Genomic DNA, 15,489 nt, shown 5'->3' on the forward strand with positions numbered 1-15,489 from the left:
GCTTCTGGCTTCATTTCCTCCTGAGGCAGTGCAGCTCCGACAGGAAATAACTGCTGTTATAATGAGAAACCAGAGCAATGACAACATCATTGCATGCCTACGTCTCCATGTGCCACTGCTATAAAACCGCATTTAGCTGAAGAGAGGCAACACAATTTATTGTGTCCTATTGCTTTATATCATAAAATATATAACACCAGAGTGGCATTTCTGCAGAAGACTCTATTCTCCTGAAATGGTTGAGTGTGCTGCAGTAAATGCATACAATGTAAAGTCTACCTCTTGTTTCAGGTCAGTGGCGTCTGTGTGAAAGTGACACTTCTGACAACAGATGGTTAAATAAGATACTCAACCATTTATTAAATGTACAGAAATACTGTTCAAAATCCACACAAGCATGTTAAAGGGCAGATTCTTCATCCAAATGTAAACAAAAAGGTTGCCCCATAGTACACACTGTATGTAAAGCAAATGCTTTGGGAATGACAGTTTTCATACTCTGAAGTGGATTAACAGCACTCTTGATCTTCAACCTAATTAAGGACAGCTCAATGTGAGTGTCAGTGTGGTCGGATGTTGTAAACAGCTTGTAAATGATCAGACTTCTGTAAACATTAGAATTGAATTGAATAGATCTTGAATTGTGATGGACTAGTAAAGCTGCTAAAGATTCATTTTCACTACCTTTTAGACTGTGCACATATACTGTATCTATGAAGTGCCAGGGAAAGATTAAGGATTGTGGCTTTAATAATGGATACCATATGGCGCAGCAAAATTACAGTGATTCAAATAAAATCATCACAGAACAACAGAGATAATACTTCATAAACATTTTACAGAATACAAATTGAATCTATCAAAATGATGATCATGAGCAGCTTTTAGAGAACGGAGAATGAAATGCAATCACTTTAGCTGTAAATCAAGACAACACAATAGTTACAGCACTGAAGACAATCATTTCAAAACATCTCAGACCGTTCAGTGTTTTACCTCGACCCTATTTACAGAGATACAAACCTGATATCAAATACAACCAAATTACAAGAGTTTAGTAAATTTACCAAAAACACTTCATCTCCAGTGTTACAGCACAGGCCGACTCACACAATTTGACCTAAGAATGTGCTTATCTAACCATGTCTTGTGAAAGCTGGGTTGATTTTCAAAGGGGAGCACAATAAGCTACCACACCGGCAGGAGTCATGACAGAAACATTAGCTGCGTCTGTAAACATTCATGTCATGATCAACATTGGACCTCAGGTATCAAATCACATATAGATGAATTTGTTCGCCTCGATAATTCAGTTGAAACAAATGATCCCGCACTGGCTTATGTAAACAGTCTATACAACCTCATCGCTCTGCCTTGATGTCTTTATTAGAACCATTTGAGCAGAAAGCCAAGCAGTAGTCCAGCAATAGTTCTGCAAGCTTTAGTATTACTTTTGCTGTGATTTGAAGTAAACGTACAATCTCTGAAAACATTCTGCAAGCGGTACAGTTTGCAGTCATTCATAAATATTGAACGGTCAGAGGTTTATCCCACATTTAAAAGTGGGTGTTTTTGAAATGAAAACTGTGCAAACCCACTGACAGTTGTGTCTCAGGTTGAATTTTAACTTTAGGTGTGACTGGATATGTTGCATAATATAAAAACTTGAATGATCACATTTCTTAGCCCTTGCAAAAAAATATGTAGGTGTTTCAGTAAGTGTAAAAGAACTATGTGTTAGATGTGAAAGTGGAAAGTGATACCACTAATAATTTATACAAAATGTTTTTAGGTGTCATTATGTTTTGCCTCCTAATGCCTGTGAAGAGTTTAGACCCATTAATGCTTACTCAATGACTCCAGTTCATTTTATAGCTCATACAATAGATGGGCCTATGGAGCTATATATGCTGTGAAGGTTAACAGTGAGTGACACCATAATGTTTCACTTGCTAAGAGTCTTTCATCATAACAACAGCGTGCACTGTGCACTGTATGGTCAACTCTTTCAAGCAGCAACCACAATGAAACTGATCAGAGTTGTACACAAAACTGGAAATGTAAAAAAATATAACTGGTAGAAGCCAAGTGCTTACTGTTCAGTCATTCATCTCTGGGCTAAACCACTGAACATTCATGTATTCAAAATAAAATAAGTAATATAAGCTAAAATACCCTCCCAGAATACTAAAATGGCTGCATGAACAATCGCATGCCTACTAAATTTTAACAAAATGCAAGTTAAGTACTTTCATTGTGGCTGTCTATACAGCTATACAGGCTGAAACATGAACATGGCTGATAAAAGAGGTCCAATGTTTGGTCATCAACTAAGGAGATGTAATGAGAGATACTGTATGAGCCAGAGAATATGTACACAGTGAATGTGAGAGCTGTTCTGGAGGCAGAAAAAGAGTTGCTCCCCAATCCTACAGACACTTCCCTAACTGCCATCTGTTTCTTGCTTGGACATGGTTTGTCACTCACACCTATTTCCCTTCCTTGTCTTCTAAACGGCCTGGAGTAAAAATGTAGTCCAGGGCTTGTCTCTCAGCAGCAGCCACGTTGGGGTGCCAGAGGTCAACCATGAAGACCACTCTGGGGCCATCCTCTGCGCCACCTAAAAACACATACAGAAACTTAGCAACAGAAAAACCACAACACCCATTTTATTTATATGAAAATGCAGGAAGATCACATGAAAAAGGTCCTCCGATTTTCCTTAGCAATATTGGATTATACCATTTTAGGTCAATCCCTTTTCAAGGGGTAAATGCAAGTGACAGACTGCAATAGATTTTAAACACTTCTTACCCTCATGGAAAGCCCTGTGAAGAAAGGAGTCATCGAAAAGCAGGCAGCTGCCCTCAGACCAGCACTGTGGCTCTCCGCCAACTACGAGCTCACAGGAAGGGGGCACTCTGAGACCTGCCAGAGAACAAATAGCACAAATCTGTCCATGGGACTTAATAGACACAAGACTTTTGGAAACTGTAGTGTTGCTAACCAGCCTCCCAGGTGACATATCCCACACAAAATGTTCTGTTCGTAAAGTCTCCTGTACATCAGTATACTGTTTGAAAGCACCCTGCAAACAACTGTGCCTACACAACTATAAACATCACTATTTCTAACATGTCAGAGGGTACAGATGGAAATAGATTCAAAGCTCAGGTGCACTGAAAATAATAACATTTTTAGTATAAGCCACTAAATTTCAGCCATGTGCTACTCCATGACTCAAGAGGATTCACAATTTCAGTCTAAACACCACAGCAGCTGATTCACAGATTTGCTCCTCTCCTCTAATTAAATATGCTTATTATTGAAATCATCTGCTGCTGTGTTGTGCGATGTCTAAAGCTCATTGGGTTAAACATCCATCACATGGTAGAATGAGTTTCACTGAACAGTTTGCTCTCTTACCCAGGTGGCAGCGGAGCCTCACATTTGTTGGGCCGTAATGCTCAGTGACCAGAGTTCCAGGCGTCAGCACAGAGAAACAGGCGTTTCCAAACACGTTGTTAGCAATAAAGGTGCGCAGCTGGCCCAGCACCCTCCAGGCCCGTGGACATCTCCTGACATTGAGGACCAGAGGGGTACCTTGGTTGACCAGATAGTAGGTCCACCACTGCCCACGAGGAGTGCTGTTAGCCTTCCATCCTGGCGGGAGGGAGGAGCCGCTGCGGGCTGGTGGCTGGTGATAGATGCTCTCAAACTCAGCCAGAAGGGCAGGGAAGCTCTGCTCCAGCAGCTCCACATCGTGTCTCTGTACTTCTCTGGAGAAGAAAGGGGCAGATGGTAGGTCGGGGAGGAAGAAGACCTCTGGCCGCTGGATGGTTGGCCGGCTGTTAAGGTATCGTCCTTGATCACGGACTCCTTTATGCACCCTGCCCATACCTGACCAGGTGTAGCGCTTGGCATAATCCTGCAGGCTGTGATAGAGCCTCTGGTTCAGACTCTCTCCAGCACTGGTACAACGAAAGCACTCTGATGACTGGCAGAAAGCAAAGCCGTTCTGCTCTTCCAACAAGGATCTGTGCTTCCCTTTTCCCCTGGCCCGACAGTCTGAACTCATGAAGCCCCCCACAACCCCGCCAATCCGCCCAGGCCCTGCCAGATACCTCCCACGCAAAGGGCTGGAGCCATGCTCCTGGCCCACCCTGTAACAATACCACATAAAAAGGAGCAGCACACACATGGCTATGGCAAAAGCACAGATCTCACACTCCCTTATAGACTGCATCCCTCCAGCCACCATCTCCCTCACACTCTCTAGTGACCACTCCATCTCAGCTCGTTTGTGGATTGCTGAATCTGATGGAAAAAATGTGCTGATGAAAGATCAGTTAACACGTCTTTTCTTGATTGTGACTGAAAGTACCCTGAAACCACACACAAGGTGTTAGTGAGTCTAGTGTGAAGCAGCTCTTATTGCCCCCCCTGTTGTAAAGAGCCTGTTGATTTGATCTGACACACTCGCTCCTCAGTCCTAACATTTCAGCACTCTGCAACGGGGGAAGGTTTCTCCTTGCATGATGTCTGGCTGTGTGGCATTTGTGCTGCTCCCTCTGTCGTTCTTTCAGACAAATGCAGACAGACACCGCACCTTAGGGTTATCTGTTCTCTGAAAAACAAAGACAGAAGGATAGAAGGAGTGAACAGAAGAGGAGAGGATGCTGAAACTGACATCTGGAGGATGCTGTGATTGGTACAAATGCTCCAAACTGTATTTACTGTTGTTGTCTTGCAATGCAACATATCTTCTTCCTCAGAGTTTGACTGTAAATTCCCATCGTGAATGCACCACATGTAAAACACACCTGCTGAAACTCACCCACACAAACACACACACAGTTTGAAAAATTTGGATTTCAGCTTTCCACACACACCCCTGTACTGCACTGTACAAAACCATGAGTCATGGGCACATTGCTGCATTTAACACAGATTTCTCCGTTTTTGTATTTCTGCGCACAACACACACACACACACACACACACACACACACACACACACACACACACACACACACACACACACACACACACACACACACACAAGGGCGCACTCGTGCACTAAACAGTGAATTATGTAAAACGTAAACAGTGTTGATGCCCACCCACATTTATAATTGGCATTTATAGGTTGCTCAGCAGGAGCTGCATAAATGGATCCTCGGGAGGGAGGGGGCGAGCTGTGGTCTGTATAATCGTATGCAGCCTAAGTAAAATAAAAGACTGGGTTACATGAGTATGATTATATAATGATAAGGAGCAGCAGCCAAAACGCGAGGAGTGCAATGCGTCAACTGTGATCAGAACTCCACGATGCGCTCTCGCCAAAAATGGTCGGGTAATCCTGCTCCAGTAGATCCTCCCCTACATCCTGTCTGACAGCATCAAGACGCCTCCATATCCCCCACACGTTCCCGCTGCCTTTAGGGCAGACTGGCCATCAAACCCAACTATGAAGCCATCGAAATCACACACTCTTACCTTTTTCCTCCAATACTCCTGGACCTGGACAGCACAATTGCTAACACCAGGGCCAAGATGCCATAAAAGTGATGACCAAAATACGACTGTAACCTTCAATAAGCCGAGGCAAACAAGCAGATCACGGTAACTGACTTCGTGTTTCTTTGTCTGGTGCTATGTGGATGTTTTGGTGCGCTGATTCGTGCACGGGTGTGAATCCATACCTACTCAACATTCATGACTATGGCCAGTGGAGAGGAGAGGCGCACAGGTGTTTCTCCAGGCGAAGCTGCTCACCACTGCAGTGCACAGGGCAGACGGATATCACTCGCCAACATTATAGGAAATATTTCCAAAATGCGTCCTAAATGTAACCGACACCCATCATATACTAGAAAAAATACGAAAGCTGTCCTACCGACGCTTTGACTCCGCGTCTGTGTGTCTGTCCGTGGCGGACAGCAGCGTCGGAGAAGCTTCTGATAATATTGTAAATACTGAAGCTCCACCAGGGCAGCCACCCAGCGTCAAGTACCCAGAGGATACAGCAATGTCGCTTCCGGGCCTACCTTTCAAAGTGTTCAAGCAGCAAAAAACAAGACGGATGACCAGCTTAAAATCTGCAGCCTACATTTTCTAACAGAAACAGGGGCCGCCCGGTGGTATCTACGTTTAGACCCTCTGTCATGTTAAATGCTCCCTTCATTTCCTCAGATTAAAAAAAATCCCTCTGCGTCTATAGAGGACAGCTGCTTTTACAGGTTAAGCAGTAAACAAATAAAATAAAACTGTATGCGTAAAAACTGTGGAGTTCCCACTTTGAATATACTGTTCACATCCTGTACATGACGCCAAACTCACCTAATACACACCTGCTGGTGGGAAAAGAAGCTCAGGAAAAAAGAAACAGGGAAATGGACACGTTTAAAATGTAGTTGTTCCTATTGTGTTATTAGGGTTTTACACGAAGCTCCATGGTCTGTATTTTGGTTGCAATGAACATTTTTTAGAATTTTTTTTCTCCATGGCTGTTTACTAAAGCTGAAACTGAAACTATAAATCTCTTTGACAAATGATCAATGAGTTCAGTCATTTTTCAAGAGAAACCTCACTTCTGCCATCCGTCTAAATGCCTTTTGTTCAATTTTATGCAATACAGATAATCTTTAGCATTTGAACTGTTGGTTACATAAAACAGGCAATTTCAATACTTCAACTTTGCACGTTTTTAAATATTTTCTAAAAAAACATAACCTATATCAGACAAGGTAAGTAATAATGAAAATACTTACATTGCCACACAAAAAATAAAATAAAAATGATTTTTCTTGGTTTACCGTGGCAAATTATTTTACTTTGAAGGACAGTTTGCTTCATTTCCGGTATTGTTCTCGTTGTCTCTGTCTATTGACTCAGCTGAAAACCTCCCTCTTCCGTATGTCTCGTGGCTCGCCCATCGACTACTGTTTGATATATCTGCAGACAGCATTTCCCATGATGCACTGCAGCCTGGCTTGGCTTTCACCCACGGTGGTCGTGGAGCAGTATTTTGATGGTGAAAGACAAAAAACGGTAACACGGTCAATAACTTTCCCCTGAAGGGTCAAACTGCAGCCCTGACTCGTCCTCCGGCTCAGACCTGGATCCAGCAGCCACAGTCTGAAGATGGAGGCTCCTCACAAACACAACAACAGAACAATAACAAAGCGCTGACAGCTGTGATTGTGTTTGTCATCAGTGTGTTTGTCGGGCCCTGAGGGTTGAACTTGTTCATCTCTATAGTCTGAAGTTGTTCCACTCATCACACTCTTTATTATCTCCAACACAATCAAACCAGGAAACCTATTGTGAAAAGTAAGAAAAGACACAACTGCCAACACGTTTTTCAAGAAAAAATAAAACAAAATTATAGACTGTTTACTGCAGCAGTGTCCAAATTCCCCTGAAATGTTAAAATCGAAAACAAAAACAAACAACCAGCACACTAGGTTACCTAGATCAGAAATTTCAGGAACACACACCTGAAAAACATAATAACTTCTTGTTTGCTTGTCGTTAGGTTCAAAGACAGAACAGTGTTTCTCTTGCATCACTGTGCGATTTAGGATCCTGATTAGTGAAGTGTGTTAGACCTGCCATCTGTATTTTGAGCCTGCAGCATAAGCCCGCTGAGTGAGAGCCACAGCCACTGAAGCTTTTTCAGGTGAAAACGCCTCAGGCGATGTGTGCCACAACTTCCATTAGTGCCCCAGTCAAAAGGCGGAGCCAGACTGGCCCATGTATGCCCCTTTTGACGGGGATCTGATTGGGCTGCCAGTCAGTCAGTGAAGTTGTAATAGTTCATGGATAATTGAAGAAATAATCCGTAAGTGACAATCATCCCAGTTATTTGGCATATTGAACCATGGCGCGGTCAAAGGCAAAGATATACGGCTGTTGCGCACTGCTGCTGCTGCTCTGCGTGGGTGCAATTGTGTGTATTTTTTTATTTGCGAAACCTAAGTGTCAAAGTGATGCTTTCGCGAGGGCTGCAGTTGCTGCAGATTCTGGGGAATGCTCAGCGATTGGACGGTGAGTGGCATTTTACACTTTTCTTCTGGCTACAATAAATATTGACGTTTGTTCTGGTCAGTAACGTGAATTACGCACAATTCACATGGTCGATCTTAGGCACAAGCTTTTGCATTTACCTCCAAAGTGTATTTATGGCCTGTTTATATTATTTAAACTCACAAAACTGTTAGAGGTTTATGACTTTCATGCGATTAAAGATTTAAAGGGGTAACAACTTTCATTCTAACATGCTCCATTTACACTTTTAAAACTCGGAATCAGCATCAAGTCTACAGAACATTTCCAATGTCCTTACACCAGCGCTGTAGGTGACAAATAGTGGATCACGGGGATCTGCTGGAGCCTATCCCAGCTCTCTTTGGGTGAAAGGCCAGAGTCAGTACAGTTAAATCAAATTATTAGTTACATAGCTACTGAACTGTGTCAGCAAAAATGTCAAAACAGACAGAACAATCTGTCCTCTCTGCTCGGACACATCCAACACCGGCAGCTATGTTCAAGTAGAACACCCATGGGCGCGTTATCTCATGAAAACACATTTTTTCTCTCTCAGAAAAACAGATCTTATTTTTCTCCAGTCAATGCAATAGCCTACGCTTCTGTAACTTTGCATAACCAATCCCTGCAAAATGTAAACGTGCTCTTTCGTGTGTTGCCTGATGTGCTGCATAGCTGATACAGGTTTCAGTGGATGACTGCAAAGTGCATTGCTGTGACTGTGATTGCATGACTGTGAACTCTTTCAGGGATATCCTTCAAAAGGGGGGCTCAGCGGTAGATGGCGCCATTGCTGCTCTGCTGTGCACCTCCCTCATAAACCCGCAGAGTATGGGCATCGGAGGGGGGTCCATATTCACAGTGATGGACAAATCTGGTAAGGCACACATTCATTTACTGTAACAGAACTGAAGAGTCCTGCTCGGCAGACAAAGTTTAACGATAGACTCTGTTGCCTCCTTTCAAAGGTAAAGTGAAAATCATCAGCTCCAGAGAGACTGCACCCAAGACCGTTAAACGTGACCTGCTGACGTCATGCCCCAAGACAGGCCAGTTGATGTCAGGTACTGATCTGACAAGTCGGATCACTAAGGGCCTGCATCAGGCTACTTTTCATTTCCTGATTATTTTGTAGGGAGCCTTCTTTCTTTTTCTGAATTAGGCGTCAGGTTACAAAGTTCCCTGTTTGTATTTCACTATGGTTCCCACCAGGAGAAATTCCTTAGAACTCAAAGGAGCAAAACTGAAAGACCTATCAGGTCTAGGGCCAGAGATATCGTCAGTCCATTTTTGGAGATGCAAATGTCTTTGTTCCTTCTTTGTCATTCTTGCTATAGAGACACACAGTGGAATTAGACTTGTTGCAACATGTTGTTGTATTTGTATAAGCCTGTTTAAGCAGTGATCTAATGAGAACAGTTTTAGAAGAGAAAAGCCTTTGCTTAGTGTTCAGTATCAGTGAGTGATGTATACATGACAGGAAAAGCAAAAAACAATATGGTATGGAAGAAAGTTTGAGTAAAATTCGGTTAGCATCCTTCTGCCTACTGTCGACCAGGCCTTTGCTGTCTGGGCCCTTCAGAATTTACAAAACCTGTCCCTGCAAAATAAATTCACGTTTACTTTATGGCTCTTCCTTAGCGACTAAATATTTGCTATCATTTGTAATTTGTTTTGACTTACTCTTTTATTTCTTATTTACTGGATTTTATTTATATTGTTTCTCTTTAGTGAAAATCAATTTTCAGACTTTGCTTTGAACAATGAATAAAGAAACAGCAAACAGAAAACACATGAATTTGGCTTCACACGTAAACCAACACATGTAGACAAATTTACTCAAACTGAATACAGGTGTAGTATATAAAAGGCTCAACAAGAGCTTAACCAAGAAGTTGTTCAACAGCCTTTAGATAAAAATATGTTTTTAGAAGTAATTTAGAAGAAGATATTACTGGATTGCTTATTGTGATGCATTCCTGCACCTAAAACTGTTGAGATGGGGGTCATTTTAACTACTTTACATACAATTTGGTTTAATCCAGCAGTTCCAAACCCAGAGATCCCCTCCAAAGGTCATGAAATAATAAATGTGGTAGGAAAAAAGTTCCTGTACCTAAATTTGTATTAGCATACTTTCAATTTAAATAATCATTAGAAGCCAAAAAAAGGAAAATGACTCAATATTTGTAGTGTGAAATGTGACAAGGGATCCCAACTAGATACTATTTTTTCCTAAGGGGTTGCTACAGATTGAACAATCCATTGTATTTTATAATCTTATATGTTTTTCTAATGTAAAATCATAGTCTGAAAAGTCATTAGTAACTCTAGCAGTTAGACCGAAGTATTGGAGTATTGTTTCTAAGATCTAATATATGCATTGCAAAAAAAAAAATATAAATAAAAAAGAAATTGATCAAATGTAGTAACTGTACCACTGACATCCCTATCTATGCATCCATCCATCCATTTAGGCAGCCAATGGATTGGGGTCCCAGGGGAAATTCGAGGTTATGAAATGGCACACAAGCTTTATGGAAAGTTGCCGTGGGCCACCCTCTTCCAGTCGGCAATCCAGATGGCCAGAACAGGGTTCCCTATTCCTCAAATCCAGGGTCGATACATCTCATTAATTGACACAAACGAGACCCAGCCACTACGGTAAAAACATTATCCAAAAAACATGATGTACACAAAACTGTATATTCCACCTATTTTTGTATGGGTGATATTTTCTCCCACTGGTCTATCTTTTAGTAAGTTATATTCAGATACGAATGGGAACTTGCTAAAGACGGGCGACATAGTGAAGTTTGAGAAACTGGCTGACACTCTGGAGATGATTGCAAACCACGGAGCAGATGCCTTCTACTCTGGGAGAATAGCAGAGGATTTAATCCGTGACATACAGCAGGCAGGTATTGTGAGACAGGTTTCATCATCTCTTTTTCCCAACCATTTTCTCTCTCTGTCTGGCACAATGATCTAATTACAAATGAACAAATCAATTGGTTCTGTAAGACACTGCAGTCATCACTCACACACTTCCTGTGCGAGCTGCCTGGATCCACTAAAAGTCTTGATTATGTTCACTTTTGCTTTTTAATCCATTTGTTTCAATGTTCTTGCTTAGGAGGAACTCTCACATTGCAGGACTTGGCATCGTATAAAGTTAAAGTGACTGATCCTTGGGTTGTTACTTTGGGAGAGTACCAAATGTACATACCCCCACCCCCTGCAGGAGGCATCCTCCTCAGCCTTATCCTTAACATCATGAAAGGTCTGCACTATACATGAACCCACACTGCAGAGCTGCTGCTCCTCTGCACCTTCACATCACATAATGTGTTTCCTTTGTTGCTAATTAAACAAGAATTTCTTACTGTTTTACATTGTATGAATCATTAACAAAGTAACTAAGCCCAGACACATGGAGGTCAGAGGCAGTGGTGGTGTGACTGTATGTGTATGTGTCTGTTTCATGCAAAGAAAGGTTCAGCTCCATCTTTAGTAGGTGAATTCAGTATCAAATGAAAATTTAAAAACAGAACATTTTTTATTTACAGGATATCACTTGAATTCAGCCTCTCTGAAAGGTGACGCAAAGACTCTGCTGTATCACTACTATGTTGAAGCTTTCAAGTTTGCCAATGGACTGAAGAAACACATTCGGGATCCAGAGTTCAGCTCAGAAAAAGCAAGTTCCACAAAATACACATTTACACATGCTATTATTGTACATAACATTATTTTAAGTAGTTAAGTTGCATTATTGGCTTATAATCACTGATGGAAAAAGTATTTTAGACTATTTAGTTAATTAAATGCAGTACTGTGCAAATCCTCAAAAAGTCCCACATTATCAGAAAAAAGGAAGTTAAAGTATCAAATCAATGTACTTTTTTTTTTGCAGAATACCTGAGGTGGAGATGAATTTAATTTAATTTGCTATTGGGATATTTCATCTATAAAATGCATGGTATATTGTTTGTTGTAACTAGTACCCAAGATCCTGCAATGGACTGGTGACCTGTCCAGGGTGTACCCCTGCCTTTCACCCAAAGAGAGCTGGGATAGGTATAGATAGTGGATGGATAGTACCCATGATTCTCAAATGTAATATAGTGAAATAAAAATGACAAAACCTTGTCCTCACTCTACGAAGAGAATGAACCAACATTTGTATCGCTCCTAGTGAACGTAGATGAACAACATGAGCTACCACACCTGGTTGTAGCCGCTCCTTTGTGTTGTTACTGTGAACTATGAAATGTGTGCATCATGTCAATCTCCTGAAGTGGGAGGTTAGGTATGGGTGTCAAACCCTATTAGGACTGAAAGCTCAATTATATGGTTTAATTTGAGTAGAAGTGACTATATGAAAGACATTTTGATGCTAGTTACACCAAAAACTCACTGAAACCTACTGTTTTATAATGAGCTGTCATATTTAACACTGTCTGTTTTGTAAGTGGAAATTTCAAGGCACACCCATTGACTATATACATTTTTTGTTGCTATTTCTACAAAGCAGCTAGGCGCCTGACATGCAATCATAACATTGCCTTTAAAATTATGCGTTTTTTGTGACATATGTGTTTTTAATTGCTCTTTACTCCTCGCAGATGGCAAAGAAATTCACAGAGGATGACTTTGCCAGCTACATACAAAGCCTAATCAGCAGCAACAAGACTCATGATCCCCAGTATTACAACATCACCCCACATCTGGACAGCATGGGCACCACGCATGTGTCTGTGCTGGCTGAGGATGGATCCGCTGTGTCTGTCACCAGCACCATCAACAACATGTCAGTATCTAAAAAACACCACTTCACAGTGAGAAACCAACTCAATCCTCAAATATTATTGTTGGATTGACAATAGAAGATTGAGAGGATTTAAGAGATCATTGCAACAGGCCTCTAAGTGTCATAGTGTCAGGAACCAGGGCATTCAGTGTGTTTTCTTCATAGATTTGGTTCCAAAGTGTGGTCTCCGAGCACTGGCATCATCCTCAACGACGAGCTGTCTGACTTCTGTCGTAGAGCCGATAGCATCTTCCCTGGTAATCACTTCATGGCTTTCTGCTTTCATTTCAGGCATGATTTTTTTCACATTCATAGAGCCAACTAACTGTTCCTTGTTTAACCAGAATTGTGGATTTACACAATGAAGGTGTACACACTCTCATAGGGGTCTTAACGAGCAGCTCCACCAGCTGGTGCAAAGATAAATGCCTTTGTTAGATGCTCTTTAACAGGAACTTGCAGATACAGTGTTTTTGTATCTGTGGCGCTAGTTCATGTTTTTCTTGGTGCTGTGGCATCATTTTGTATTATTAATTTGTTTCATCCAATAAAATAATAATTATTTTAATAATAATAATAATTTTATCCAAATTGTATATATACTTTAATTTGACCTTTTTCTGCCACATGATTTCAAATGTAAGTTACATCACAATGTCGTCAAGCAATGTTGTTTGTTGATGTTGCTAAACTTTAGAAACACAAAAAATCTGTCCTCATTTTCATTTTACACTTTATTGAGAATTTGTCTTCTTTTTATAAAAAGAATGTAACAATCAAAAGAAGTGATTCATTTTTTAGAGGGTGGCACATTGATTTTGCCTTAATAATCATTGCAGTCCTATGTCATCTTGTGCCTTTCCCTTGAACAAAGAGAAAAGTGACATGTCAGAGTTAAATAAATGCCCTTCACCCTCTGATGGGTGCCTGTGATTCGCTGCATTCACAAGCGCTCTGCTGATTGCATTTATAATCATTTTCTTCTTGTTCTTCCCGCATTGATGAGTCCAAATTGTAGCTGTCTGTTCTGTCAGTCAATTTGTTGTGTTCTCAGGGGAGCAACCTCCCTCCTCCATGGCCCCCGCTGTGCTGAAGTCTGAGTCGAAGACGCTGGTGATTGGATCGAGTGGAGGGGGTATGATCACCACTGGGATTGCCTCGGTACGTGTCCATGGCAATCGCACTAAGTGCCATTTAGATAAATTGCCACAGACTAATGCCTCTCACTGTTGTTACTGCAAGTGCTGTCTTCACAAGTGTTTTTCTGGAAGCATTACTTTCACGTTGCAGATGGCAACGTTGTTCTGCTTTACTCTTCCAGGCACTCATGAACCACCTTTGGTTTGGAAAGAGCCTTAAGGACGCAATTGCTGCTCCAGTTGTTTTTGTTGACTCTCAAAATGCGCTGAAGTTTGAAGATAACTTTGATCAGGTACTGCATTACAGCATTTATGTCATAAAGCAGCGAAATCTATTTTTCTTCAATCAGAGTCTTTTCTCCTGGTTTCCATTCAGAGTGTAACAGAGGGCCTGATAAATTTGGGACACAAACATGAAACTGCAGGAAAATTCTACAACGTGGTCAATGCTGTGGAGAAGGATGGCAGCTGTATACATGCAGTTTCTGATGCCAGGAAACTGGGCAAAGCAGCTGGATACTGAGACCAAGAGTCAGTGGCACTGATCATGTGGGACACAGTAACACAGTAGCTGTTAAACACGCGGCCTCTGAACAGAATTGCCTGTAACCAGAGACACACTGGATTTTAAAGTGCAAGAAGCAACAGCTGGCTGTGACTGCAGTATATCTGACCTTGATAACACATTCATGTTAACATATAATGCACAAAATACATAGCAGGCTATTTTAGACAGTCTGATTAAGTATTTGTTATTGTCTGGTATTTCAACTTGGGAAGAAATTTGGATATTATTTGCAATATTTAAATAAGAGACTGCATGCTTCCTTTTCATATTAGTTATATATCCTCTAATGGACATTATGATAAAACATTTATTACACTTTCCATTCATAGGAGCAGTTATCATGAATTAGCTGTAAACATCTTGTTGAAATATTACTTGAATAAAAACATAATCTGTGCCATGCTTACATTGCCTAAATTGAGTTCACCATAGTAGAATAAATGTTGAAACTGACATCATATGTTTTTCCACAGAAAAAAAAAAGTTTGCTAACAGAGTAGGGGCGAAGTAAGTAAACAATAAGTGGATAGACACTTGTACTGTACAAGAACGATTATCTATAAAATCTATGACAAACAGTCAAACATGACTGTGTTTTTCTGGCTCTAGCATAAGTTTCATTGAACTGGGATTAGTGTTTTTGAAGTTTGTATCTAACCCTCTGTACCATAATGTATTCTGCACTCTGCGTGACTTCCTTGCAGTCTTTCATAAATTATTTTGCATTTTTGTGCCTGAGCATGCAGCAGCTGGAGCAAAATAATCAGATCTAATGACTCAAACAAACAGGGGAGCAGTTTCCTGAAAGGAAGTTTGTTATGAAATATGATGCACTTTCTGTCTGTTCTAAGGCCCACTTGGGACAGATTTTCAATTCAAACAATATGTAAAAGAAAAAAAAAAATCTTTGTGGTTATT

The 15,489-nt window shown here is 41.0% G+C and overlaps 2 protein-coding genes across 6 annotated transcripts; one reads left to right on the top strand and one right to left on the bottom strand.

The window, feature by feature from the left end:
* Positions 1–335: 335 nt before the first annotated feature.
* Positions 336–6,028, bottom strand: asphd2 (aspartate beta-hydroxylase domain containing 2). Of its 4 annotated transcripts, XM_026322368.1 has the most exons (5): positions 5,899–6,013; positions 5,705–5,779; positions 3,427–4,627; positions 2,815–2,928; positions 336–2,620 (listed from the first exon to the last, which is right to left on the bottom strand). In XM_026322368.1, the coding sequence occupies exons 3-5, from the start codon at positions 4,289–4,291 to the stop codon at positions 2,490–2,492; spliced, it is 1,110 nt and encodes a 369-aa protein (XP_026178153.1). In that variant the 5' UTR covers positions 4,292–4,627; positions 5,705–5,779; positions 5,899–6,013; the 3' UTR covers positions 336–2,489. The 4 variants fall into 4 exon arrangements, with proteins under 4 accessions (XP_026178153.1, XP_026178155.1, XP_026178154.1 ...); XM_026322370.1 differs by lacking the exon at positions 5,705–5,779 and having other exon boundaries at positions 5,899–6,028; XM_026322369.2 differs by having other exon boundaries at positions 5,709–6,026.
* A 1,762-nt stretch (positions 6,029–7,790) lies between these two features.
* Positions 7,791–14,968, top strand: ggt5a (gamma-glutamyltransferase 5a). 2 transcript variants are annotated; one of them, XM_026321656.2, is made up of 12 exons: positions 7,791–8,051; positions 8,801–8,928; positions 9,020–9,115; positions 10,529–10,715; positions 10,812–10,972; positions 11,188–11,334; positions 11,621–11,751; positions 12,680–12,864; positions 13,030–13,121; positions 13,919–14,025; positions 14,186–14,296; positions 14,380–14,968. In XM_026321656.2, the coding sequence occupies exons 1-12, from the start codon at positions 7,885–7,887 to the stop codon at positions 14,524–14,526; spliced, it is 1,659 nt and encodes a 552-aa protein (XP_026177441.1). In that variant the 5' UTR covers positions 7,791–7,884; the 3' UTR covers positions 14,527–14,968. The 2 variants fall into 2 exon arrangements, with proteins under 2 accessions (XP_026177441.1, XP_026177442.1); XM_026321657.1 differs by having other exon boundaries at positions 14,354–14,502.
* Positions 14,969–15,489: the final 521 nt, after the last annotated feature.

The sequence above is a fragment of the Mastacembelus armatus genome, chromosome 9 (genome assembly GCF_900324485.2).
Source record: "Mastacembelus armatus chromosome 9, fMasArm1.2, whole genome shotgun sequence".
Lineage (NCBI taxonomy): Eukaryota > Metazoa > Chordata > Actinopteri > Synbranchiformes > Mastacembelidae > Mastacembelus > Mastacembelus armatus.

Coding starts and splice junctions, on each gene's coding strand:
- asphd2 (XM_026322370.1), bottom strand. CDS start 4,291: ATGGAGTGGTCACTAGAGAGTGTGAGGGAGATGGTGGCTGGAGGGATG. Junction 2,929..3,426: donor GAGGCTCCGCTGCCACCTGG/GTAAGAGAGCAA, acceptor GTTCTCTGGCAG/GTCTCAGAGTGCCCCCTTCC. Junction 2,621..2,814: donor TCACAGGGCTTTCCATGAGG/GTAAGAAGTGTT, acceptor ATGTGTTTTTAG/GTGGCGCAGAGGATGGCCCC.
- ggt5a (XM_026321656.2), top strand. CDS start 7,885: ATGGCGCGGTCAAAGGCAAAGATATACGGCTGTTGCGCACTGCTGCTG. Junction 11,752..12,679: donor CAGAGTTCAGCTCAGAAAAA/GCAAGTTCCACA, acceptor TACTCCTCGCAG/ATGGCAAAGAAATTCACAGA. Junction 14,026..14,185: donor TCACCACTGGGATTGCCTCG/GTACGTGTCCAT, acceptor TTACTCTTCCAG/GCACTCATGAACCACCTTTG.